At 37.5% G+C, this 26,701-nt stretch overlaps 1 protein-coding gene across 2 annotated transcripts in view; it reads right to left on the bottom strand.

Annotated features, from left to right (window-relative positions):
• The window catches only part of NTNG1 (netrin G1), a 385,394-nt gene that overhangs the window by 54,923 nt on the left and 303,770 nt on the right, over nucleotides 1-26,701 (bottom strand). Inside the window, exons 5-6 of one of the 2 annotated variants that reach the window (XM_012648510.1) lie at nucleotides 25,119-25,145; nucleotides 3,664-3,831 (exon numbers count right to left, since the gene is read on the bottom strand). In XM_012648510.1, coding sequence (XP_012503964.1) covers nucleotides 3,664-3,831; nucleotides 25,119-25,145 — 195 coding nt within the window. The remainder of the gene's footprint in view (nucleotides 1-3,663; nucleotides 3,832-25,118; nucleotides 25,146-26,701) is intronic. The other variant, XM_012648511.1, reaches the window with a different exon arrangement.

Raw genomic sequence — 26,701 nt, forward strand, 5'->3', positions numbered from 1 at the left:
AGTACATCCCAGTGGTTGTCATAGGATACAGTGATAAGTGTAATGTTACTCAAACAGTCCTAAAAATAAAGGACAGGGAGAGGTGTGGCTTTCCTTTAACCTTATATAACAAATAATTTGGTTTTTGAAAAATACCATTTATGGAACTATGGTCAATGGTGGAGGCTGGGGCAATGGAAATGGCCTTGGAGGATCACATTTTCTTCCATAAAACCGGGAAGAATATGCAGAACTGTTAGATTGCAAAACAACACGAAACACTTTTGGAAGCTTGATTAAAAAGTTATACTACAACTGATTTATAGGTATTAAAAATGCCTTGTCTTTGCTTTTTCTACTTAAGGCACCTCTGATTATCTGATCCTGGGTTTCAAGGGGAATTAAAAATAATACATCATAACTTTGAGATGTGTTTAGCAGCAACTGCTGAACCTTGTGTTTCCTTCTGATGCAAAGGTTGTTAGCAGGATTATTAACAGTGATTACCCAAGGTCACAAACCACACATCCTCTAGCTTCCTGCTTAATGCTCAAGTTATATGAAACAGAAGCATGCAAGGATGTCATCGTCATGTAATTGCTACATCATCACAGGGTAATTACATGCATCTTTGGGACATGGTTGTGTGTGAAATTTATATGAAAAATGGATAAATTTATGAGTAATCACAAAGTAGCAATCACTGTGGCAACATGGAGTAGTCAGCTGCATTTTATATTTGCCACAATATAAAATGATGCAAATATTTTAAAACATCTATTTCAATGCAGAGCCTACATTTTGTCAAAGATATGAGCTATTTCTTCACAGCCACAGTGGTAAATTTTACTGCCAATTGTTATAGAACTGGCAAAGTGCCTTTTTTTAATTTAGAGAAGACTTAGATGAAGTTCAAAGTTTCCAAGATTAGTGCCTATTCTGTGAAATTAAATTGAGTAAATATTCATTCATTTTCATTAATGCTCTCTGTACAAAATGGCATTAAAATTAATTCTCAATTATTTGTGGCGTATCCTCACAAATTTAATACTCAGTCCTGCCTCAAGCCCTTTAGGGAAGCTTAAGTGTGGAAAACAGTGAATAGGCTCCTGCTGTGCCACAGGCTCATGCTGACTATGGGGCCACAGGCTTCCAAGGCCCTGGGAGAGCGAACTCCATCCTCCGCCTTGTGCACAGGCAGCCTCAGTATCACGGCCTTGGCCCCTCAAGTGGGAACAGTGGACTCTACAGCTTTTTTAGGAAATTATTATTGATTTATTGTATGCATATAAAGACTGAAGATAAAAGATAGACCTTAGCACATACTGGCTAGCCAAATTTTTCAGCTCATTCTTTAAAAATAACTTTCCCCTTTAGGAAAAGAGCAACAGTACAAGGAATTTTGTTGTGTGGGGGATATGTAGTTAATTTTAATGGTACCTAAAATGCTCATCTTTGTGCTTGCCAAGCATTTTACTTGGTTTGAAGAGTATAAACACTAAATATAAACATGTTTGCCTCAATGAAATAAAATTTTCCAAAGGTCTATAATTTTAATTAACAAACTTTCTAGAAATAGAGTAAAAAATTGTTCTTGATTTTTTAAAAGTAAAAATAAATGTAAAAATGGATATTAAGCTTTCCATATTTCTTCTGTAATTATGTGATTTAAAAAACAAAAGCTGAACAAGATATTTTCTAGGGTGTTAGTCAAACACAGATTTACAACAGAACTATACCTCTTAAAGCTGGATAGAAAGATGCAGATTTGTAGTTCATAGTTTACTTTGGGACTGGAAAAAGGCCAGATTTCATAAAAACAGAATACTCTGAGTAAAACATATTGGGATATTGTTATGTTACCTGCCACGAGAAATTTTATGGAGTAAAATCTTTTAAGATCTTTTATGCATTTATTTAAAATAATATTCAAATATTTTAAAACATTTTAATCTCATGTATTTTGTAAAAATGATTAGATTTTATCCCTATTTATTTTACCTTTTCTATTGTTTCTGTATTTATAGTGTGACATTTATATATTTTTACAATTGGCATTCCGTGAAATATACTCTGCATTCAAAATTCAGCTATGCATCTTTTGGTTTTTATTAATATCCTCAAATCTTCGTAACCCAAGTGTTATGAAGGCAACTGAACTTCTGTTCATATGCTCCTAGTGGAATTGCTGCTGCCGTCCAAAAAGCATACTGTAAGTAAAAGCCTGACAAGCTTAGCTTTGCTAATTGTGTCAGAGTGGTTGAGAAAAAGTGTTTAAGCTTTGAAGTCAGGAAACCCTTTGCTAACGTTGTATGATTTGAGCTAATTTGCCTTATTTTTCTCAACTAGAAGACAGGGAAAATTATCAGTGTCAATACTTACCCCACTGTTGTGTCAATGATCCTGATCTGACTAGGAGGCTCAAATAACTTAACAAGGGCACAGACCTATTAAATAGCAGACTGGGATTTGAACCCAGCTCTCCAGCCTCTAAGTCCAGTAATTTCTCCACTAATTCACAAATAATAAATAAGGAGGTGCTTTAAAAAATAGAAAATACTGTAGACATAGACAGTATTATATATACTTGTCCAAATTTAGTTAAAAACAACTTCACATCTATTTTATGTGACACTTGGATCTTGACAATCCAATCAGAGAACAATAATCCCAGAAATACAGATTGATTGGATTCCTTTTTTTTTTTTGATAAAAAGAATATCTGTCATTTTTAAGCTCATATATTCCATTGAATGTAGTCTCTATGTGAAAATTCTACCTTTAAAATTAGGTGCCTATATAGCCACCTATCATGGTAATAGACACACACATATCATTCAGCATTTCAAATATAGGCATTTCTTGAGAGTAAATTATGAAATGAAATTCCATTTATTTTTTTCTTATTTTTCCATTGGTATCCCATTTTTAAAGACAGGTTCTACATACAAAACGTAGGAGAAGCTTTTCTGGGTGGGAAAGGGATCTGGTTCACCCAGGAGACAGGAGGAGCAGTCATTGGCAGTGCGGCAGGGAGAGTACATAAGCAAGTTCTGTGGACTTAGGGCTACTGCACCTTGGAAGCTAAGAGAATTAACTGCCTAGAAAAGTTTTAAGAAATTTCTCGTCCTTTTGGGGGCTATAGGAAAATTCAATAAATGGAATTTCATTACTATGGATGGAAAAGTCAGGCAAACTTCTGCATTACCAGTTGCTAGTTGCTTTCAATCCCAAATGGCAACATTTTTAATCCTTCAATACTTGTTGGTCACCAATTGTGTGCAAGAGTTTGTACCCAAATTTTTCATATCTGTAATTAAATCTCATATAATGAGTTTCCATTTTAAAAGGTGAATGTATAATTTAAGGCCGTAAGATCAGTTTGAAATTATCAGGTTTTAAAATTTCATGCAAAAAAAAAAAAAAAGGAAGAAAGAGAATTCTTCATCTCCTAAACACAATATCTCAGATTATCATTTTTAAAGCGACAACAACATAAGGATTCAAAATATATCCCCCAACTATGACTGCAACCAGTACAAGTGAATTTTAAGTCTACCACAAGGATATTTGCTCCATTGCGAAAGTTCATTCTGGCTCAGCGGTGGTGCAAATCGCCAGCCTAAATAGCTCCCCATAGCTCAAAAGGCACAGAATAATAGATGAAACTATAATGGAACTGACCTATGCACACATTCTCATCGTCCAGCTGTGCAGAAGCATTTCTGAAGTAGCCCAGCCTGCATAACTCACAGTGCTGCCCTCTAGTGTTGTGTTTACAGCTCACGCAAATGACTGTATTTAGCAGATCGATATAACTGCATCGATTGGAGTGGCCGAAGCATTCACAGTCTTGCAAGGAAGAACAGAAATGTATACAGAGTGTATACAGTAGCAGAGTAATAGCACGCTACATGCTTGGATAAAATGAGGGATGGAGAAAAGATGGTGGAATGGCATTACATACATGTGATTCAGCATGACACATGGTGACAACAGGTGGTTGTGACTGGCATGGAAGTAGCATCTGTTTCAAGCAGGATGGAAAGGTCGGACATTCAGAACATGACTGAAGATTGTTAATTCTTGGCAGACAAGATGAACAGAAGCATTTGCAGGTGTACACCTTTTAAAATTTGAGAAGCCTCAGTTTCCATTGATGCAAAAATCTACTTTTTGCACATGGAGAACTTTACTGTCTTTGCATCATTTCCCCCACTTTTTATTCACATTTGCACACTTAAAAAGGAGGGAGACAGGCATGTGAGCATCGAGGGTCTGAGTCTGCCACCGCCATGGCTCCTCTGGCTCAGTCTCGTTCATGTCTAGACAGTAACTCAATCAGGGTTTCATAGAAATCATGGCGAATTCAACAGAGATCTGGACAACTAAACAGTTCTTTTCATTTGTCTCCAATGACAAGAGGAGAAGATGGCTTTCTTAAGCCTTCCTTCAGGCCAAATCTGCATGTTTATGTGTGAGAGAAAATTTTGAAAACCAGGGAGGGTATTTGTATGAAAAAAGTGCTCTTAAAATTTCCTTTTCATTTAAGTTTCAAGTGTACTCTGCTACAAAACAAGGGTTAGGCAGCTAACCTAACTGTAACTTCAAATTTTTTTTTCCCTTGGACTGTCTTAAAATATTAATATTAGTGGTGCCTCTGAGGCTTAAGAGTGATGGTGGTTAAGAACTAGACAGGGAGATGAAGAAAAGAAGATGAAAGTAGTTGGGAAGGGTGGAGGTTGACCAGATTTCCTCTTTCTTGCACTTCAACCAAAGTAAGAAGTTGTTAATCCAATTCAATCTTTTTAAAAGAAACGTTAAATACAAAGCATCCATTGGTATTAATAGAAATAATTTCCAAATCAAATAGAAAAAAAAAGGCATGCGGGGTAACTAGATAGAAGAATCTATTTTGTCTTCTTGAAATATGGGGATAGGCATTATGGACATTTATAAGGAAGCTGAGCCGTGATACTGCAAACTGTTTGTCTAAAAATACTTCTCTCATTAATATCTAGCTTTTATTTTATTTCACTGGGAAGCCAAGCACAATTACTGTTTGAACCCATTCATTCATTCACTCACTCAATAAATATTAATATTTTATTGAGTTGGTCTACTATGTGCCAGGAATTAGGCTAAGTGCTTAGCTACTATTTTGGACTAGATGAAATTTGGGGACTATTATGTTTTGATGACCAGAGTAAAAAATGAATAAACGTTATCAATTAAGGAAGAATAAGGAGGAGTGACTAAGCTTAAAAACACTTTTTAAAATTGATATGCTACTACTCATCAGAACAATGTGGATTAATTTATTAGAGAACTAGTTACCAAAATAGGGAACTGAGGTCAAGGTCCTGATGGAATGAAACCTAGTTTGGCTAGGAGCAGAGGAGGACACTGGAAATGGTGAAGAGCAGAAGACGCCCAGGAATAGTGTCAGCAACTTGGGGATCCCAGCTGCTTAAAAGAAAGGCAAGAAGGGGAGGATCCTGAAGCCAAGCCATTTCCTGAATTTGAGGTCAGTTGTACGACTGCCATACGTGTGCGGGGAGTGAAGGGTGGGGATGGCGACAGGGAAAAGCCAAAGAGGGAAGGAGAGTACTGGGAGAAGAGGCCATAAGACTCCAGTGTAGGAGATGGAGTGAGAAAATACCCAAATAAATGTAGTAGTTAAGGTATGCCAAGTTAATAACACTACCAATAATAATAGAGTTACAGTTTACTAAATTCTCTAGGAAAACAATAAGCATTTCACCCCAATCCATGATACCTCCTTGAGTTACACCTTGTTTATATGGGCATTTCTGACTCCAGAGGAAATCAGAAAGGCTTCTAGAATCGTCCTTGGTTGAGAGTTTTAAACAGAGAGAATCTTTCTAGCCTGGGGCCTCCTGGGAGCGGTGGTTGCAGGGAGGAAGCCAGGTCTCAGAACCTAGTTGCTTCCCAAGCGCATCTTCAGAGCTGCCTGGAATTGCTGAGAGGGGTGACAACGGCCGCGTCCTCAGGTCCTCCCTCGGGGAGAGACCCCTAATGGTTGCCCTTCCGGTTTCCCAGCCCAGGTGGCCCTCTGCACCCCTAATTGAATTAATCTAGATTTTCCCAAAAGGATCTTTGATGTGCAAAAATTCATTCTAGAAGCTTTTTAGAACTACAAAGGAGCTTTTTGTCTAGAAGCTTATTTAGTAGGTAAGAGATGTGTGCTTAGATATCTAAAAAACAAAACAGTGACACAAAGCAATTAAGTGAAAGAAGAAATTCATTTCACTTTAGGGGAATTAGGAAAAATGTCCCGTAGGACTTGCACTTTGAATCTCCCTTGGGAGAGGGTAGAGTTTATTTTTTAGAAAATAGGAGGGAATGAGCATTTCAGGTGAAAAGAATAGAGTGAAGAGGGCACAAAGGCGTGGAATTGGGGGCATGCAGAGAATACGGATGGAGAATTTTCTTAATATGATTCCTTTGCAGGCATTTAAAGGATTCTGTAGGATTTACTCAAGGGCCAGAACTACATGCTCAGCTTCATCTCACAAAGCTTTATCCAAGAAAATAAAATGTATTTATATGATATCAAGTTCAACACTTTAAGACCCATTTCATGAATCTCCATGGACATGTCAAATGTAACACTGTTGCTACTATTATTTGAATTTAATATATGTCATTCTCTGATGACATTAACTCTTTATTTGTGGGTCTTGTTTGAAAATCGATATTTTAATTTTGATAGGAAAAGTTAAATAACTATATAAGAAACCATACTCAGCTAAACACACACTATTATAAACTTATTTCAAGAGATAAGTGGATATTTAAAATGTTTTATAAGCATTAAAATGCTTTATAATCTAGAAAATGGGCTGATATAATAATAACTTTATTCTTTTAAGACTTCTAAGATTCTTCTGAGACTTTGGTAAAGCTGTCTTCTCTGGCCATGATATATCTGAGAATATGGAATGAGACAAAGATCTTTGGATGTGGTTTGGAAAACATGAGAATATTATATAAATGCAAGGCATTTCAAATACAATTATTAGACTGCTGTATTATTTTTCAGTTTTCTGTTAATTTACCACTCCTTAATACCTACTCTTTCCACATAGGCACGGAACCCATTAATGATCATTAATGGTACAGTTTGAACTGCATTATCACACAGGATCCTGAAGGGTGATATTAATAGTTTAATAACCCTTTGATTCTTCAATTCACTGGCCTACCATGTCCTCCCTTCTCTTCTTGTAAAGTACAGAGTCCATGGTCCATCCTTATAACCACTTTCTGTTTTATACTTCCCTCCTGCCCCAAATCAGACTCTTCTGGGAAAATCTGATCTCGGTTAAATTCAACTCTCCACCTCTTCATGCCCACATCCCAGTAGCTAAATGTGGGTGGAGTGTTTCTCCAGCCAGTTTGAAATAAGTCTCACTTGAAGTTCATGAGCATAAACCTCAACGGGTCCTCAGGGCTGCCTGGCAATTCTTCCTGGGGCTTCTGGGCCACCACTCTCTCTCGGTTCTTTTCCTCCTCCCATCGTTGCTGTTTTCTTTTTCGCTTTTTTTCTCATCTCTTCAAATGTCTCAGGGCTTAGTCCTTGGACTTCTTTCTCAACTTTAACACATTCAAAACTGAGCTCTTGGGTTACCTTCCTCTCGGCTGTGCTTTTAAAATACGTTCCAAACCTCACCACCTCTCACCACCTCAACCATCTCATCTTCAGTTAAAGACATCGTCACCCCTCACCTGATTATTGCCATCCTCCCCAAAATGCTCTTCTGGCTTCCACCCTTGTGATAATCTCCTCTTCACACAGCAGTCAGAGGGATCCTTTCAAAAATTAAATTAGGTCACGACTCCCCTCTACTCGGCATCCTAATGGCTTCACATCTTATTCAGAGTGAAAGAGGAATTCATTCATTCGCAAGTGACCTGGCCCCCGGCTTCCTGGGGCTCATGGCTGTCACTCTCCTCACTCACTGCATGCTGCATCCATGTTGCTGCTCAGACATTCCGAGCACTTCCCAGGGCCTTTGCACTTGCTCTTACCTCTGTCTGGAATATCCCCAGACATCTCCATCACTTGCTTTCTCACTTCTCTTTTAGGTCTCTGCTCAAAGAAAATTCTCTGACCATTTTATCTAATATAATAACCCCCCACCCATACGCCCTAATCCCCCAATTTCTTAATCCTGTTTAATATTTTTTTCATAGGATTTATAACATCCAAAAATATTATCTAATATAATAACCCCCCACCCATACGCCCTAATCCCCCAATTTCTTAATCCTGTTTAATATTTTTTTCATAGGATTTATAACATCCAAAAATATTATTTTAAAAAAATTTCTCCCCCGTACTCTGAGTGTAAATACACCCATGCAGACTGTGCCTGTTTTGTCCACAGCTGTAACCACAGAACTTAAAACATCACCTGGCACATACTAAGCACGGAAAAAATGTTGTCAAATGAATGAATGGATGGATGATGACCCTGAGGCACCTTCCTTTTGGAGACAGAGGAAGACACAAGGAAAGGTTATGTTTAAATTCGTTCCTCCGCCATTCGATTCCCCTAAGAGAGTCTGGCTATATCCTACGTATTAAAGAGTTTAGGAAAACAACAGTCACACAACAAGCTATAACTAAATTAGAGATTATTTTAGCTGAGAGTTGACTATATGTGTATGCACAGATCGGCTTAGGCTGAAAAAAAAAGCAGATTTCTGAAAATTGATGTGGTTTTATTTAGTTTTTAATCTCAAATTGCATTTCAGACAAGTTTTATTACTGTTGTATAAACCAAGCTAAAGGGGGTCTCTAAAACACACGTACACAGTGTGGCACGGCAAGCACTGGAAACACACCTTTGCTGAGAACCGTCCTGTACGAGGCACTGTGTACCGGGAGACAGAAGGAACGAGGCCAAGTCCCTCAGAGTCCAGTGTAGGGTTTCTCAACCTGGCAACATTTTTAGGCTGAATACTTCTTTGTTGTGTGGGGCTGTCCTGTGCATTGTAGGATGTTCAGAAGCATCCCTGGCTTCTAGCCACTAGATGCAGTAGCAACCCCCAAACTGTGACAAGTAAAAATGTCTCCAGACATTGCCAAATGTCCCCTGGGGGCAAAATAGCCCCCATTAAGTACCATTGGTCTAGTGGTCTACTGGGAAGATAGGAAAAAACATTTATACATATATATTATTTCATATAAGGCAGTTATGATAATAAGGTACTTAGTAACTAGCTAGTTAAGCACAATAAAGGCTGGGTATGTTTTAGGAGGGGGAGAGTTCAAAGTTGGCTTTCTACATCAGGAAAGGCCCAAGCCTCTTCTAAGGTTTAAGAGGTTCCTTCCGACGGACACTGGCTGGGGAGGACCTGGGTAGGTAAGAGTTACAGGAAAACAACAGGCTGGAAGCAGAGAATGGAGGAGAAAGAATGTTACTGAAAGGAGGGGATTAAATTTCTCTTTTGTGTCTTCTTTCTTATTATTCCCCATGTTGCCTGTAATTACATTATATATTACCTACATAAATATATCATAAAATACTTTGAATGTGACACAGGTAGATTTTTTTTCCAAATGAGGAAAGCTTATTCAAGTCCAGAGCTGATGAAAATTCATTTAGCATTGAAAAAAAAAGCATTTGGGAAAAAGATGTTAGATAAAAGGTGAAGGAATTAGATCCCTAAAAAGAATTTTCCTTTCACTGCATCAAACCTAGTGATGCCTCCTCTGGGGCTGGAGGGGTTTTCCCAAGGGTGGGACTGAAGAGGCTCTAGCATTTTCCTGGTCTTTTCCCCACCCAACCCTGTCCCGCATCCTTGTGCAGCCACTGGCGTTCTCTGGCACGCACGGTCTGACGGCGACGTGGTTTCTCCGAGGGTAAGTCTCCTTCATTAGGAGGCTTCTTTCTGCCTCCGGGGATGTGTCTGCACCTCATTAGTGCTGTGTCCTCGAGAAACTAGAGATTCAGTGACGCAGGGTCAAATTACCGGTCAAGAGGCCTCTTGTATGTCCAGCGTGCTTGATATGACACAAAAGATGGACTTTTAAGTCCCTTTTGCTTCCTTTCTCCTTCCCCTCCTTAGTTTCTTTCCACAAGTCATCCCTACTGTTGGCTTCAGTGACGCCCTGTATGACACACCACATGCCCATGTCGGCTTCTTAGCCTCTGAACATGAGGCTGCTCTGTTCCTGAAGAGAGGAAATTTCCCCAGATTTCAAACCCGTTTGGATTCCCCTCTGAAGGGTATCGTCAATGTTCCATAGTTAAAGACACACTGTGATCAAAGTTTAAGACATGGTTTCAGTACTGTCCGTTTCCCCTTACCCTTCTTCTGACCAGTTTCCTCCTTTTCTCTATATGCCACAGGACAAATTCAACATTGACTCAAATCTGGACAATGACTTAACTAAATTCAATAAGGAATAGGGAAACTATTATGGTCATTTTTACCAAGTGCGTGAAGGTAAGTTAAGATTTTGTTAATAAATGTATTTCTTCGTAAGAGGCGTTTCATGAAAAAAAAAATCCAAACAAAACTAAAAAGTGACATATGCCCAACAATCAAGGGTGGAAAACAAGACACACCTGTTACATAGGACATTTAAAAGAAAATGGTGAAATAAAAACAGAAGTCTTTATGTTTCCTGAAAAATCTTCATTCTGTGAATGACAGATGCTAGCTGGAATGGGCCATTCGTGAGTCACAGATGAGATACTGCTCACTTTCATTTAAAGAAAGTAACATAACTATTATTTTCAGATCATAAGCAACATTTAACCCAGTGCGGATCTTCACTGGCATTTTTAAAATTTATTCAAAGCAATGTTTGGAGGCATAAATTCCAAGGTGTTGCATTTGTCACAAAGTGCAATGGGTACCATACATGGAACCTGCCATTCTGGTCTCATGAAAAGCATCCTTGAAACTCACTGTAAGTGGGTTTCCTTATTTTCAGTGCAAATGAATATCTATGTTAGTGCTTTAACATTCATGGTCTAAACAGGAACTTCAACTGTTATAATTCTTACACATTAATCTTTCAGTAAACAAATGTCGCAGCATCTTTCAATTGTAGTAAATTTCTGAGTGAAGCAGTTTTTTCTTACAGATGACAGTCTCAGTACTATTTGATGCATTGATTGATATCATAACATGCCTCACCAATAAGCTGATGGGTACACTTCACAGATATTCCAGATTCATACAGTGCAATGTTTCACAACACATAACACCATGAAATCACTGTATGAATCCAAGAATTCCTACCTCTCTTGTGGTTTGCAACTTGAACAGAAGAAACTGTTGACAAAGCTAATTTGGGAGCAACTGGATAGGTTTAAAAGAATGAACAGCAAATTAGAAGCAATAGTGAAACGTTCAAACTGTAATAACTTATCACCAACCCACTTGAAAAGCAGCCCTAAATCAAGAGACTATTTGCATCTGTTGTTTCTGGGAGTTTGTTTCAATTACAAAGGAAGGCTCGTATTGGGCTGAAAATGGTTCAACATTGTTAGTAATAAGGTTTAGAATTTGTAATTTCAGAGGCAAAATGAATTACCATTGAAATCAAGAATCCAGTTATGCAAGGATTGTTCCCAAAACTATGTGGATATTAGGATCCTTGATTGTCCCTCTTTTTTTTTTTAAATTGTTCTATCTTTATTATCTTTTTTAAACATTTGCAAATTTGACACATATATGTGAGTGTATACATTCATATATGTGTATACAGACTTAGGATTGTCCCTCTTTTAAAATAGTAGTAGTGTTGTTGAGTTCATTAGCAATATCATTGACTTAATTCACTGTGTCATTCTATCTGTGTCACCATAAGCTACATAAAACCAGTTAGACTATTTTTATTGAGCTGATTAGACATCACAAAACATAGTTAGTCACAATGATCAACCATTCAGCAGCATTTGGGCCTTGGTCTCAGTGTCACCTTGAACATGTACACCTTTCAAAATTGTAGTCTTCTCAGCATTTATTACCTTTGTGATGATATCAGTTTGTTAATGGCAGTATTTTCTCTATAAGTTTGCCTGCCATTTCTTTTCCAATTATTCATGAAGGGTTGCTTGTGAAAATAGCCAAAACGGAATGGAGCCTAATATTCTTTGCAAATGTTGACAAGATAAATTAGGCTGCACAGAACTGGCCTCAGCTACAAAGTATACCTTTCACTAAAATTTCAAGTTCAAGCACTTTATTCAACTGTGCTATTTCTCAAATAGATTCATTTGAACTCATTATCCACATTCTTAAAAACTGCAACAGTATTACCTAAAGTTATTTCTGAAAGCTTTTTGTCTTGTGCATTCACAGAAAACATAGCAAAATAATTAAAAAGGTCTATTTCAAGTTTTGAACAATGAATAATCTTGTTCAGCTCAAAACTCACTGTGGAGAAGTGTTAAGTCTTAGATCCTGTTTTGTATAATTTGTTGAGCTATGAAATTCAATGGAAAATAGTGACTGACATTTCACTGAATATGCTATCATTGAACTTGCCAAGGAATAAAGCCACTAAACCTCCCCCGAATCCTTGTAGAATTATACTAATAGGGGTGAGCTTGATCTGTATTTCTTCTTCCACATATGTATGCAGAAACTTGAAAAAATTCATTTGGACCAGATGATTAAGATAATTCTATTTGCTAGTAATATATGTATCTAGGACAGTCTCAATTTCATCACTCTGATCAAGGATTGAAAATGCAGCCCTTCCAATTTGACTCCTCAACAAATTGCTAATATATTTTGTTTTGCTTAGCAGCTATTTCCTGGTTCCTTCTTTTGCTCATTTCCTCCTCCATCTGTATTCATTAGAGTTTAAAAGGAACATCCTGTATATAACTAAGGAAACAGGAAGCCAAAGATGTGCCTTTTTTTTTTTTTGTGGAGAAGGAAGAAGGCAAAAGAATACAATTTTATATTAAAATAAATTCCTATTTATACATGACTATATATATGTATGTGTGTGTGTATATATATATATATATATACTAGCTGCTAATGTGCATTTAACATTACACTGCATGCAGCTTATGAAGTTTACTGCCCAGTTTTTAAAAGTTCTATTTCTTCCTGTGCAATCACGATCTTGTCTGTTAGTGTCATTTTCTTTTCTTTCTTTCTTCTTTTTGACATTAGAAGTCAGAAAACAATTACTGCTCTAAGACAGAAAGCAGATTTCTCTTAATGCTAGTAGTCATGAACATTAGTTGATAAAGGAGAGAAAGCAGGAAAGTCTCAGCAAAGAAATTTACTGTGATGTGGAAGAGAAAGAAGAGAGAGAACGGAAGGAGGAGGAGGTAGAGGAGGAGGAGAGGAGAAGAGAGAGCAGGGGGTGGGGAGAGAGAATGCTCCAATTTTTGCAAGTTAATGTGGAGCAACAGTAAGAGAAAAAAGATCTGTTGGGTGTCACAGTACTGCCTGTCTGTCTTCTCCCAGACTTTCGATACGACGGAGGTGCCGCTTGGTTTACTTAAGACAAGTTAGAAGGAGACACGAAAGGACTCCTGTGCCACTCACAAGTTTTTAAGGCTTATTTATACTCCACACTGTGATGGCAACAGGACTTTAGGCTTCTCTTGGGACTGACTGACATTCAGTGTAAACTTGGTAAAGGGCTTATGAACTTCTACACCATCTAATTTTTCCCTCCATCCTTCACTCTAATCTTTCTGGACACTCTTCACATTAGAAAAAAAGACTTGAATTACAATTCCTTCAAAGACATGGTACTCATGGTAATGCTCTTATTTAGTGCTAAAAATGGCATATAGGATTTTCCCCCGAACTTGCGGGAATTTATATCAGTAGGAATTTTACATGCTCCTACCTTGTTTTGGGTTAGAAACCTCAAGGGAAGAAATATTCGGCCATATCCTATTAAACTTTGGAGGATCTGCATGCATCAGGAAAAATCAGGGTATGTTATTTTCAGCTATAATGTCATTTGATCTAAACAGAAAATACATGGACAAAGACAAAAACCATACATCTGCTCTTTAACTTGGCTGTGATGCACTTAAACAAAACATAACTCCCACACCAAACAAGAGCAAGCAATCGATGATTCCCAAAACATTGAATGTACATTAAATATATAGCCGCTTCCCTAACAAAGCTACACATTTACTTTTGAAATAAGGTAGAATCTTTTTACACACAAAAAATCAAATAGGGACTTCAGTTATCCAAACTGTTATGTAAAGCTGGCGCCTGAAACTAGAAGATAACACTAAAGAAATAATTTCTCACTTGAGGATTCCATTCTCTTCAATTTATATTTACAGATATGAACTGGCTGCATTAGTCTTTCGTGAGAGATTCTTTGGGGTATGTTTTAAGTGTGAGCCATTATCTCTGAAAAGAAGTGGATCTATTTCCTATTTTTATATGTGCAATTTCTCAGAAAAGGAAAGAGGGATATTACTGGTGGTTCTGCTTTAAAGAGAATAGTTGAAGGTGCTTCCAATCGTATCTAAGGTTTATATATATGGGTGTGTCTATGTTTTCATGATGCTCAAAATATGTTTCTAGAGTTATTGGTTCCAATCCAGAAATAATTAAAAACATTGATTAAATTAAGAATTGATATCATTTGTCTCTTGGATCTAAAAATATTAAAAAATATACATATGGAAGGCAGGAGAATAGCCAGTCTTAGGATTTGATGATTGAAAATTATTTTTGTAAAGGTGCATAGGCCATTACTATTAAAGCAGCTATTTCATGATTCAAATCCTACCATCCACTGAGTTCAGCTCAAAACCACATCTCTTATGTTGTCCTTGGGACCACTCAAGTCTAAAAGGACAGCTCTTGTCTCTAAACTGCTATAGCATGTTACTGTTTGTACTCCTTATTTCTCACTGATATGTGGACAGGCATAAGTTTTAATATTGCTAATTAAAATTTTATAGGTCTATCTCTCATCTCCCTAATTAGATTGGACCTCTTTGAAGAAGAGCAAAGCCTTGCAGAGGGCTTCAGTAAATATCCAATAATTGAGAAATTGATATCAAGTGGATTGGCTAATGTAAGCAGGTATTATCAGATTGTTTCCTCCATAATTAGATTATAGCAAATAACATTCTTGCAAGACATGAGACTTTCATGATAACTTCAGTTTTTAAATATTTGTTAGAAAAACTGATCTAACAGATTTAACAGAGTCGTTGCTCTGTTTTGCTCTGCTGTTATACATGCAAAGGCGAAGGAAATCTTAATATTGATATGACTATATTAAAATTTATGAATGAAAAAAGAATGCAGTAATTTTCCACATCTCTATTCAGGTGTTACTAAATAAATAAATATTTGGTAACATGTAGAGAAAATATGCAAGTTATTGACCGAATGTTGCTTTTTTTTATTTTTTGAGACAGAGTTTCGCTCTGTTGCCCAGGCTAGAGTGCTGTGGTGTCAGCCTAGCTCACAGCAACCTCAAACTCCTGGGATCAAGCGATCCTCCTGCCTCAGCCTCCTGAGTGGCTGGGACTACAGGCATGCGCCACCATGCCCGGCTAATTTTTTCTATATATATGTTTCAGTCCAATTAATTTCTTCCTAATTTTAGGAAGGGTCTCGCTCTTGCTCAGGCTAGTCTCGAACTCCTGAGCTCAAACAATCCTCCCGCCTCGGCCTCCCAGAGTGCTAGGATTACAGGCGGGAGCCACCACGCCCAGCTTAACTTAAGCATTTTGATGATGGGTCGATACTGAATGAATAGAACAAGCCTACTTGGTCTGTGATAATCAGCTTTGAAAAACTATAAATTTGCATTTGAGGGAATTAATATTATCTGTATTCCTAGAAATTGTTTGTTTAAAAAAGATTTCAAATCATTGGTATAGTTTTATATTCAAATATATTCATTTATATTATTAGCGTCAAATTAAGATAATCTTAGTTTGGTGAAATATAGTTCTCTCCATCTTTTTCCGTTGTAGAGGCAAATACAGATTGTAAGTGGGGGTGATATTTGTAAGTTTAACCTTAAGTATTTAGTGATTTGTTTTGCTTGATGAAATGAAAGCAATAATATGATTTATTATTTTATCATTAACCTTTGCCTAGAAATTTAAGCAAAGAAAATAATTTTACATTAAATCAATTTAGAAATGAGTTCTGAAAATTAACTGCATAAATTAAACTTTATTCCATATTCCAATATATTAAATAATTATTTATTCCTATAATTTAGTATAGCTTTTTTTCTTAGGGTTTTATGACTTCTCCCCAGGATTGTGAGGTTTAAGGATCTTCTTACATGTATTACAAAATTAATGTAGGTCATTCTACTTTTGAATTGCTAAGACTACTTGACCTGTATGGAATTATATAGATACCTCAGTTACAATCTGTTCCCTACCTATAACATAATTTTGTTCATATTGTACACCTACCTAGCACAGCTTCTTGGGCAGGGGAAGTCCTTATTTTTGCCTGGGAATATAATTAGACATTTTTTTCCCCAAATAGTTTTCATTATGTAGGATGCCTAACTTTCCTGTACAATTAAAACTCAGAACCACCACCAGCCATCATGTGGAAATCCTGATCTAATCTATACATATCTCTGGCAGCTCAAAATTGTATGTGCTGTGTGTTTTCCTCGGGAGGAAAAATGCTGTCTTGAAAAAAATGGCTATTAAAATTTGTATCCCCTAAACTCCTGTAGCGTGTTACTGTCTGCGCCTATATATTTTCATAATTGGCTATCATGAGATTTTTAACTTAATATCTCACCTTAATTTTTTTTAAATTTTGTTTTAAAATTGCAAGGCCAAGTAAGAAAACAACTTAAAATTAGCCAATTACTCTCTGATTACTTCTTTACTCTGAGATCCTGACATGTAGTAAATACTGAACAAATATTACTAAAAAATGTCTAATTCCCAGAAGTTACGTTAGGCACATTGGAAGCTGTATGAATAGTATAACTGAGACAAATGCTATCTTATCATATCCAATTCCAATGACAGTCTTTGTACAACATGAAGCTTCTGAGAATTCTTAGCCAGTAGGCTACTTGCTTCAAGTAGTTATAAATTGCAAACAGAAAAAATAGTTACGTCAAAAGTATTTGTATTACCTCTTTGGGTTAACTGCTGCAGAATTTATTAATTTCATTGTTTTCATAAATCAACTAGGGAAAATCTCTGGGTCCATATGAAGGTCTCAGAGTGGTAATTTACTACAAGGCAAAGGACACTGGGAGTTGGAAGATAAGTCTGGTCCCAGTTCTGCCACTGAGGATCTGTCTGGCTGGTAATTTCTCTGGACTCCAGTTTCCTCTTCTGTAAGTTAAAGATGCTGGATAAGAGATCGCTAAGGTTTCTCTCAGCTGACAAGTTCTGTCACTCCAGGGGTTTTCTCATGGCCTGGCAGCATCACACTAAAGTTCAGGGAAATACGAAGCCTGTTGAGATGAGGCATATGCCCTTTGGAGAATCTAGGAGATTAAGAGTTCCCTGAATGATGGGGAAATTATTGCTGCATGCTCTGACTGCGGACCTTTTGATCGTCGCAGTGAAACTCAAATTGGAGTTGAGAAATTATTATCAAGGTGATGGGAGAGATTACTATATGCTCGCAGATGGCCAGTCATTTAGGAATATCCTTTTATGAAAATTCCTTCTTCTTAAGGATCCTGGTCCCATACATGTGGGAAAATGGACTGAATTTGTCTTTAGGATCTCCTTGGCTAGACTCCAAAGACTATGTCTATGTATGGTATGGAGGCTGCAGTCATATACCCCACAACTTAAAAATAAACAAAATATCTAAAATGATCACCAGATGCTATTTTGAATTTTCAAATTACATCTATGGGAAGCCTAGAAATATCTATTTAGGTGGGGCTTATTTAAGATATGATTCATGTAAATGGAGCTCAAGCTGGGTTGGAATCCCAATTCTACCACTTGGACAAGTCCCTTAACTTCTCTGCACCTAAGCTTTCTCCTCTATAAAATCGAGATAATGACACTGCCTGCTACTGGTTGTTGTCAAGACTGAATGAGTTAATGTTTGCTTGGCACCGTAGTGAGCATTTAATAAATGTTAGCTCATTCTATGTGTGGTTGCAATTGTAATAAAAATCAGATTACTAGGTATAAACAGTTGTACTGACTTGAAGTTGGGAAAATAATACGCTTCCTCTATTTTCTTTTTTTTTTTTTCAATCTTAGTTGTTCCCAAAGCAACTGATTCTGATAAGTAAAAAAGCTCACTTAAGATATAGCTTACTTTAGCAAATAATCCAGTTCTAGGGCCTATATCAATTACTATTGTTCAGAAAGCAACAGAAATTATTTTATAATATTATAGGAAATATTTTCTTTTAGCCTTTAAAGATAATGGAAATGCTAATTTCCAAATTTTTTTTTTTTTGGTTTAGAAGCATATCACCTTAGAATGTGAATCAAATATGTAGTTTTTCCAAAATTTTTAAGAACTCCTCAAAAAAACCTATTATATAACAATTTAGTTGTAGCAATTGAAATCCATTTTCATGAATGAGAAAAACTGAGAAGCCAGTTACAAAAATGAAGCTCTGGAAAAAAGTATTTTCCTCTTCTGTGCACCAAGGAAAGCTCTCTGCACTGTAAGTTGGAGAGAACTATGTTAGGATTGCTAACTCTGACCATCTAGGGCTGATGCCATAGTGAATCAAGCTGGAAAGCAAGCCTGAAGCAGAAAGCTAAAGAAATTATGTTTACATCAGGAAAGCTATGGAGGTAGCGTTGCTTTAGAATGTGAAGTTGTCTTCTACAACAAATGGCATTCACTGAGCATGAATTGTAGGCAGCTTTCAAGTCACTTTGTGAAAATCCTTTAAGGACAGAGTACGATATGACCATGCTTTCCTACCAAAAGGCAAGTTTATTGACTTTTTTCTAGTATAGTCTATCATGTACTATCTCATACTTTAGTAATTTAAATAAATGAGAAGGTGAATTCTAATGTCATGGTAGAATGAAAAGAGTCCTCATTTGGAAATTGGACATTGAGCTGTAACCCTGACTCACCTACTGTCCAGATGCTTTAGACAATTTATTTAAGCCTTAGTTGCCTTATCTGTAAAATGATGAGGTTGGATGAGTTGGATGTCCTACCAACACTAATGTTTACACGATTTTTGATGCTAAAATGTGGCACCTTGTGAGAAACAGGGGGCTACCATGCTATGAAAAGCCATTGCTGAGAGGATGTTATGAGCCTTCATTAAACATCCTTCTTCCTGGGCATATGAGGAGAATATCAGGTGGAGATAAAATCACAACATCCCTTTGGGTTTATACAGTCACTGCTGTTGTTCCTCAGGAAATATGGAAATAACATTACTGAAGCCAAGAAAGGAATCTACAGGAAACTTCAAAGCTCTCCAGGAGAAAACCCCAGAGCCTCAGAGGTAATCTTACCATATTCACAGCTAGCTGCCCGCTCTCAGAAACACAGCATCATTAAACTGGTGGGGAACATACAGTTTAATGTGATGGCGGTAGGGCTTTCCTCCAGATGGCACATAGAACTTTATTTGGCTATAAACAACAATCTCGATAAAGAAAAAAAACTGGTTTACTGTCACAGAATATGTAGCATGTTTCACAATTTGCACAGCTAATTTCATGAACTGTTTCATGTTCTACAATATGACTGATATTTACACATTTCCTCTCTTCCTCAGTATATTGGGGATGTTTGGTAGTGGAAGAAGGGCGTATTTTGACGGTGGAAGGATCATAGTCCCCCAACCCTGTCCTCAGACATCATGTTTGTAAATTCTCCAGTTGACAACACAGTGGGGTATTAAAAAAATGAACTTCTATTTTTTCCTAGGACTCTACAGTTCCCTGCAAAGAAATGGATTAATTCAGGGCCCAAAAGGTCTTCTAAGGGGCAGAGTGTGTCATGGATTGGAAAGAGTCTTAGGTAGGAGTCAATAAATCTAGAATTTTTGTTTTCTAATCCGTTGGTATAATATGAACATAGCTTTTGGCATCAGATAGGCATTCCTGGCTGTATTACCTGGGGCAAGTTACATGGCCACTCTGAGCCTCAGATCCACCACTTGTAAAATGGAAGTGTAGACACATGGGAGCATCTTCCTACAATTCCAAGCAAAAAGCTCTGCCTGGCTTTTCCAGGAAGTGGAGTGGCTAGCTGGACAGCTCTCCAATGACAGCCGAAGAAGACTTCAATTGATACCCACACCCTTGAGGTGACTGCTACCATGTGGGGATTCACAGTTAACATGTTTTAAGTTTCATAATGTGACCTTTTGGAGAACTTGGCAAATCTTCATTTAAGCTAGGAATTTCCTTACCCAACAGAGATAACTAGCAAAGGCAGAGATATCAGCTCACACTTAAAAAAGTGGCTTTGCATTCTAAGTTCACCTGGGGAAAGGTTAATACATGAAAAATTTAATTTGTTCAAGGTGAGCAATTGTCAATAAAGATTAGTGAACATCTCATATTTTTTTTTTTTTTGAGTGGGAGATTCTTTCCCCCTCCTCCATTGGAATATTTGATTTGTTCTTCAGGTTTAAAGAGGCAGCTACGTCCTAATGTCCATTCAACTTTAGGATAACCACATGGCTTCATGAATGTGAAATGCTAGTTACACAAATACGAAATGGTTCCGTGATACGGATACTGGTTACACGATGTAGCAGTCCCAAAGGCATTTCACCTGGGACCTTAGCTTTCCTTCTAGAACATCAGCAAACAGCTCAAAATTAATGTAGCACACCATGCAATTTGCCATGTCGCTACACTAGCCTGATAATTTTTTTCCTCATTATATAAAACCTAATTAGCTAAAGGGCAATTTAAATGAAACTTTTATTTGGGGGATTTAGAAGTATTAAAGCAAAGGGGAAAAAAACCCAAACAAACACCGCAGCTCTCTGGATAGCATGAACATGATTATTAATAACCCTTGGGTGGGAAAATGATTAACCTTGTTATTTTCCTCACGATCCAGGTTTCTACAATAAATTGGTACCGCACAAAAATATTTGGATGCTGTATGGAAAACAACTTTTACATGGTCTCCAACTGGCATCAAATGTTTTAAAGTATGAAAACATCTCTGGGCTTTCTCAACAGGCTGATGGATTCCCGCAGGTAGCATTTCCCTTGTTTAACAGTCCTGCCAATTAAATCAAATTAGAGATGAATTTTTACCTCTGTGATGAAGGAAATGCTTATTATAAGAGAAAACAAGAAAATGGGATATTTCCCTTGAGTGAAATGTTGTTTTATTTTTTATTATTATTTTTTTTGAGACAGAGTCTCACTGTGTTGCCCGGGCTAGAGTGCCATGGCGTCACCCTCGCTCACAGCAACCTCAAACTCCTGGGCTCAAGCGATCCTCCTGCCTCAGCCTCCCGAATCGCTGGGACTACAGGCATGCGCCACCATGCCCGGCTAATTTTTTCTATATATTTTTAGTTGTCCAATTAATTTCTTTCTAATTTTAGTAGAGACGGGGCCTCACTCTTGCTCAGGCTGGTTTCGAACTCCTGAGCTCAAACAATCCGCCCACCTCGGCCTCCCAGAGAGCTAGGATTACAGGCATGAGCCACCGCGTCCGGCCTGAAATGTTGTTTTAAATTGAGTACATTGGGGATCAGGGAAAGGGATAGCCAAACACCTCCATCAATATTCTATGTTTTATATGTTAATACCATCATGCCAGTCATTTGAAAGTAATTTAAGAAAATGATCTACAGTCAGGTTCACAAAATGTTTGCATCTCTCTTTTCTTTTGTTGGTATGCTAAGAAATATTTCTGTTTATTTAAAAAATCCGAGTCTTTTGAAATGATCTATCTTGATGTGATCTTTCATTTTGTGGTTGGTCTACCTTTAACCTCTAACCCACTTGCCGTCTGCTTTTTGAAAGAGTGATGATCACCCACACAAATCTTTTTGCACATTAGGCCAATTCTTGATGGTCTAATTATGCTCTTTAGGATATACTTAAATAGTATAATTTGTGAAATAATTTGCTTTTCAGGACCAAAGATCAGATCATATATGTTATAAGGTAATGATCAGTTTATCACTTTAACAAAAACACCCATGCCAAGCCAACTATTAATTTGGAATATCAGCATCGACAAATGTTTACTGGATAAAATTGTGAATGTTTACGTGTAAGTGCCTAATACATTTTATAAAAAAGGAAATCTGAATGAATTACTACCACATCTGGTAAAGTCAAAAGTCATAGCTCAAATGGCTACAGATCTATTTTGGGATTCATTAATTGCTGACAATATCACCAATGTTTTTTCAGCCATGGCCAAAGCACATCAAAATGACTGAGTTTTAAATCAAGTACCCTTGGGATGATTGGAAAGCCTATTTCTTAATAGATAGACAACAGCAGGTACAAATGACCTTAATGGAAAATTTTTTTCAAAAACATTTTTAGCAGATGATCGGAAAGGATGACTGCTCTGTCCATGCATTTAACCTTAATATAGGCGATGGCATTTTGAGATCTCTACTGAAATCTATTAGGTCTCCAAAGCCTTTAGTCTCTGTATATAGCACATGTATGTAAACTTATGGTTACATACATCAATAACTTACATTGATAGTAAACATCATTTATTTTCCTTGAGATACACATTGATGATCAGAATCTCATGGGTGTTACATCTGTTACAATGGTATCTTCCTATACAGTCGTGGAATTACATTCATTGTTTCCTTCTTTGGGGTAAAGGGAAAAGCCCTGGCAAACACCCATACTTGGTTAAAAATCCAAGCAGCCCCTTCTTCTCTGGCTTGCACCTTGAAAACCCCACTCCCATGCCCTCTAGAACAGGCAGTGAGTCATCTACACGTGAATTCTTGCCCTTTGGAGAGGAAAGGAATCCACCGGTGCGTAGAGCAAGCAAGTCCACAAAGAAGGAACTTAGGAACGCCATTAAAGTAGCCTAGGAAATAGAATCATGTTTGATGGTTTTGTTGTAAATCACTTTACCTTAAAAGCCAGGCAACAGGCAAACTAGCCCCGTGTGATGTTGGGTGACCCCTGGAAGCTCTTACATCCTGCTTGCTGGAAATCTGAGAAAACACCCTTTAAACTCCAAGCAGAACAGCCAGAGGCATACTAAAGGTGGCTTACAAACTATCACTTTTAGTCGGAGGGTTTCTGTTAGGTATTAGGAGTTAAATTTTCCTAGGTTCCTGACAATAAAGGTTAATACATTTTCCAAAGGCACAACAAAGCATCCTTTCAGGTCACCACTGATTTCAAAATAAAACAAAGCAAAACCAAACTGGAATTTCCCGATTTGGTGTGTTAAAGGTCAACATCTGCTGATGCTCAGAGATGGGGGATGCGGTGGAGGCGGCCGAATGGGATGTTGAGTGAGCAGGACAGTCAGAGGGTCCATGCAACACACAACTGACACTCCAAACAGAAAGACACCCCAACGCCAAAGAACTACTTTTCCATCCATCCATTTCTGAAACTTTTGACAGGCCAGACACTATAGCAGCCTCCATAATTTGTCTCCGCTTGCTTCTGTTTGGTTCCCTGTTGTTCTAAAATGCATGTGCAAATGCAATTGTCAAGGCCCGAAAGGAGCACATTGTGGGGTATATATACAGTTAGGCAAATGCGAAGGAGGATACTAAAGCAGAAAAATTAGACTATCAGAGCTGAGGCTCTCATTTGCAAGTTCATAAAACTGATGCTGTTTCAACAAGATCACAAAGGGGATGTGTAGCATTAGGCTGGTATTTAAATGGATGTGAACACTGTTTCTATTTACAAAGTGGCCAATTTTCATGGCATTTACCACATTCAGTTCTTAACAAATCAGTGTCCAGGCCTACTCACAAGCTTAGGTAAACTGGGTTGATTTATAAATTGGAAGACCTGACTGTGCATTTACAAGAAGTGGGAAGTTGTTTTATCCAAATTATCAGAGTATTGCTTTTTACATGGATATTGGGTGTTGCAATTCTTCAACTGCTATTTATACTGCGGTCACCCTGCCTGGCACAGCACCTATAACACGGGCCTGTGAAGGGTGACACCACAGTGAAAATTCTTCTCTTCACTGACAGTGCATAATCTTGGCTTCCTCAGTACTTTATTTCTAATCAGTTATTCAGCTTTTGTTCCAAGGTTTTAGCCATCAGAGATAAAGGGTGCAATATACAAAAATATGTAAAATTCTGCTCTGGAAAGTTATTAGACATTTTCTCACAAGCATTTCAGGTTTGGTATTAGGGTATCATTGTTGTGTGTGTGAACAGGGAGCTACAGACTGGCTCTCCCACGACAGCTGGGAGAATGTTCTTTGCAGGGAGTCTGGAGAAGTATTCCACAAAGGCTTGAAGAGGGATTTCTCTTTAATTGCTTAGATTTCTAGCAGGATTTTCTAGCACTCTGAATCCTAAATTCTGCATGTATTTTTTATAGCTCTTCTCTATCAACCTTAAACCTAAGGAGTCCCAGAGACATGGCTCACTGTAATTTAGGAGGGAGAAATGGATGTACTGATTATCGTTTTCCTTCATTCCTCCAGAAAGACTAGTGCTCACACATCTGCCTCTTTCAGGCCTTCACAAAGTCCAGAGTTTAATATATTAACAAAATTCCTTTTCCCTGGTTTCATGGCCTTTGCCTTGAGTTCTGATGAATATGCCCCAGGCATTCATTGGCATTCATTCTCTGCTTTTCTAAATTATGTTGGAAATCCACAGTCAGTCCTAGAGAGAGAGAGTTCAATTTGTTTGTTGGTTACTAAGTATGAGTAAGTAGGACTATTATATTTTTGCTAAAATAAGTTATGGTCATCTAAGTAATTGCACCTCCGTGGCCTTCATTGGTCAAAAGCAGTCAGGAAAGCAGTGGCTCTGCCATGCCCGCAGAAGACTTATGCATAAATAACTACTTTATCTGTGCTCTCAGCGTATCTGGGCGGAAAACCAACACAAAAAAAATGCAATTCACAAAGCAAGTACCCTATTATATCAGAAATGGACACTGGGAAAATAGATCTGAGGAGCTGAACAACAAAGCAAAGCTAGGCTAGACTGGGTTTGGTGATTTTTTACTTACTACCAATACTGGAAATACTGGGGATACCTGGAGAGAAAGAAAACAATAGACAAGCTGTTAGCTATTTATTAGTACATGACATCTTTAACATAATAAAAAATCTTAGTAACTTGACATATGATAACATTCAGACCATTAGGAAATTGGCGTAGAAATATATATGTGTGTGTATATGTATATATATTTATTTCAACGGCTGATTCGAGGGATCCTTGTGACATCAAACATTTCATGCTTGCATATAAGGTTAATGAACATTTGCATGTGGTTCAAAAAAGATATTGAGCTAGGCTTATGTTCTGTGCACAGAGTACCAAATATACACTTTGTGGACCTGTGCAAATATATCCACACATGCAATAGATCTTTTTAAATGTGTTGAGATGCATGTGTCAGCTGTTGAAAATCATTTGGCACTTTATTTGATTAATCTCACATAACCATCATTTTTATTCCTCTTTTACTTGTCAGATATGTGGATTAAACTCTGTAATAGAAACTTAATTGAGCAGAATAATTCAAGAATACATTAGGTTGTTCATATTGATCATGGACTTCATCGATTTTTCAGCTTTCACTTTAATTCATAAGTTGTGCTAAGGTAGTGGAGCCATTTCAGAATGTGGCTGGACTTGGCATAAATGTGGGCATGAATTTAGTCTGTATCCAGATTAAAACTCCTCACTAAGCAATATAGTGTTGTGGCCAAGAGCAGGGGCTCAGGAGCTTGGCTGTCTGAGTCTGAAGCTTGACTCTGACGCCTAAGATTTCGCTGACTGTGTGACCTGGGGCAAGTTACTTCCACCCTCAGTGGCTCAGTTTCCTACCTCTTAGGGTTGTTGCGAGGATTTTATAAACTGATAGATTTCAAGCACCCGGAGCATTGCTTGATAGGTAGTATGTGCTATATTCATCTCTGCTATGATTACTATTGTCGTAGCTGGTTCAAAAAGCATCACTGTAATAGATACTGCTAATTAAAAGCCAGAGATTTACACCCTTGCCCCTAAATTCAGGTAGCAGTGTGGGTGAGAGTCTGAGATGAGAATCAAATAGACCTGAGTGAGAGTCTTGCTTTGCTACTGACTAGTTGGGTGATTTTAGGCATGTCCCCTAGCTGCTTTGTGCCTGCTTCCTCATCTAAAAAGGGGCTAATAATATCTACCGCATAGGGCTGTCATGGGGATTGAATGAGGTAATCCATAAACATGTCTGACACACGGTGTGTAGCCGATAAGTGATAGCTGTTAATGAGTTGTTCAGACTTGTTCTCCACAACATTGAGGTGTAGTAACAGGTGGTAACTGTAAGAATCATTAAGCTTCTATTTTAGTATTTATCTTTGAACAACTGCCCGCTGCTTATTTTAACTAGTCATTGTACCTTGCTCAGAGATTTCTTGCTTTGTATTCTTTAAAACCAAGAGCTATTTTCCTATTTCTTAGTGGGGAGAGGAGAATGAAGAAATAAGGTTTACTATGATTTTTTAAAACCCTGGATAGAATGAAATTTTATTTTCAGGTATTCGATATATTAAAAATCTCTTGATTTTAAATGCTCAGAGTTTATAGTGCTTCAGCTTA

The sequence above is a fragment of the Propithecus coquereli genome, unplaced genomic scaffold (assembly GCF_000956105.1).
Source record: "Propithecus coquereli isolate 6110/MARCELLA unplaced genomic scaffold, Pcoq_1.0 Scaffold289, whole genome shotgun sequence".
Lineage (NCBI taxonomy): Eukaryota > Metazoa > Chordata > Mammalia > Primates > Indriidae > Propithecus > Propithecus coquereli.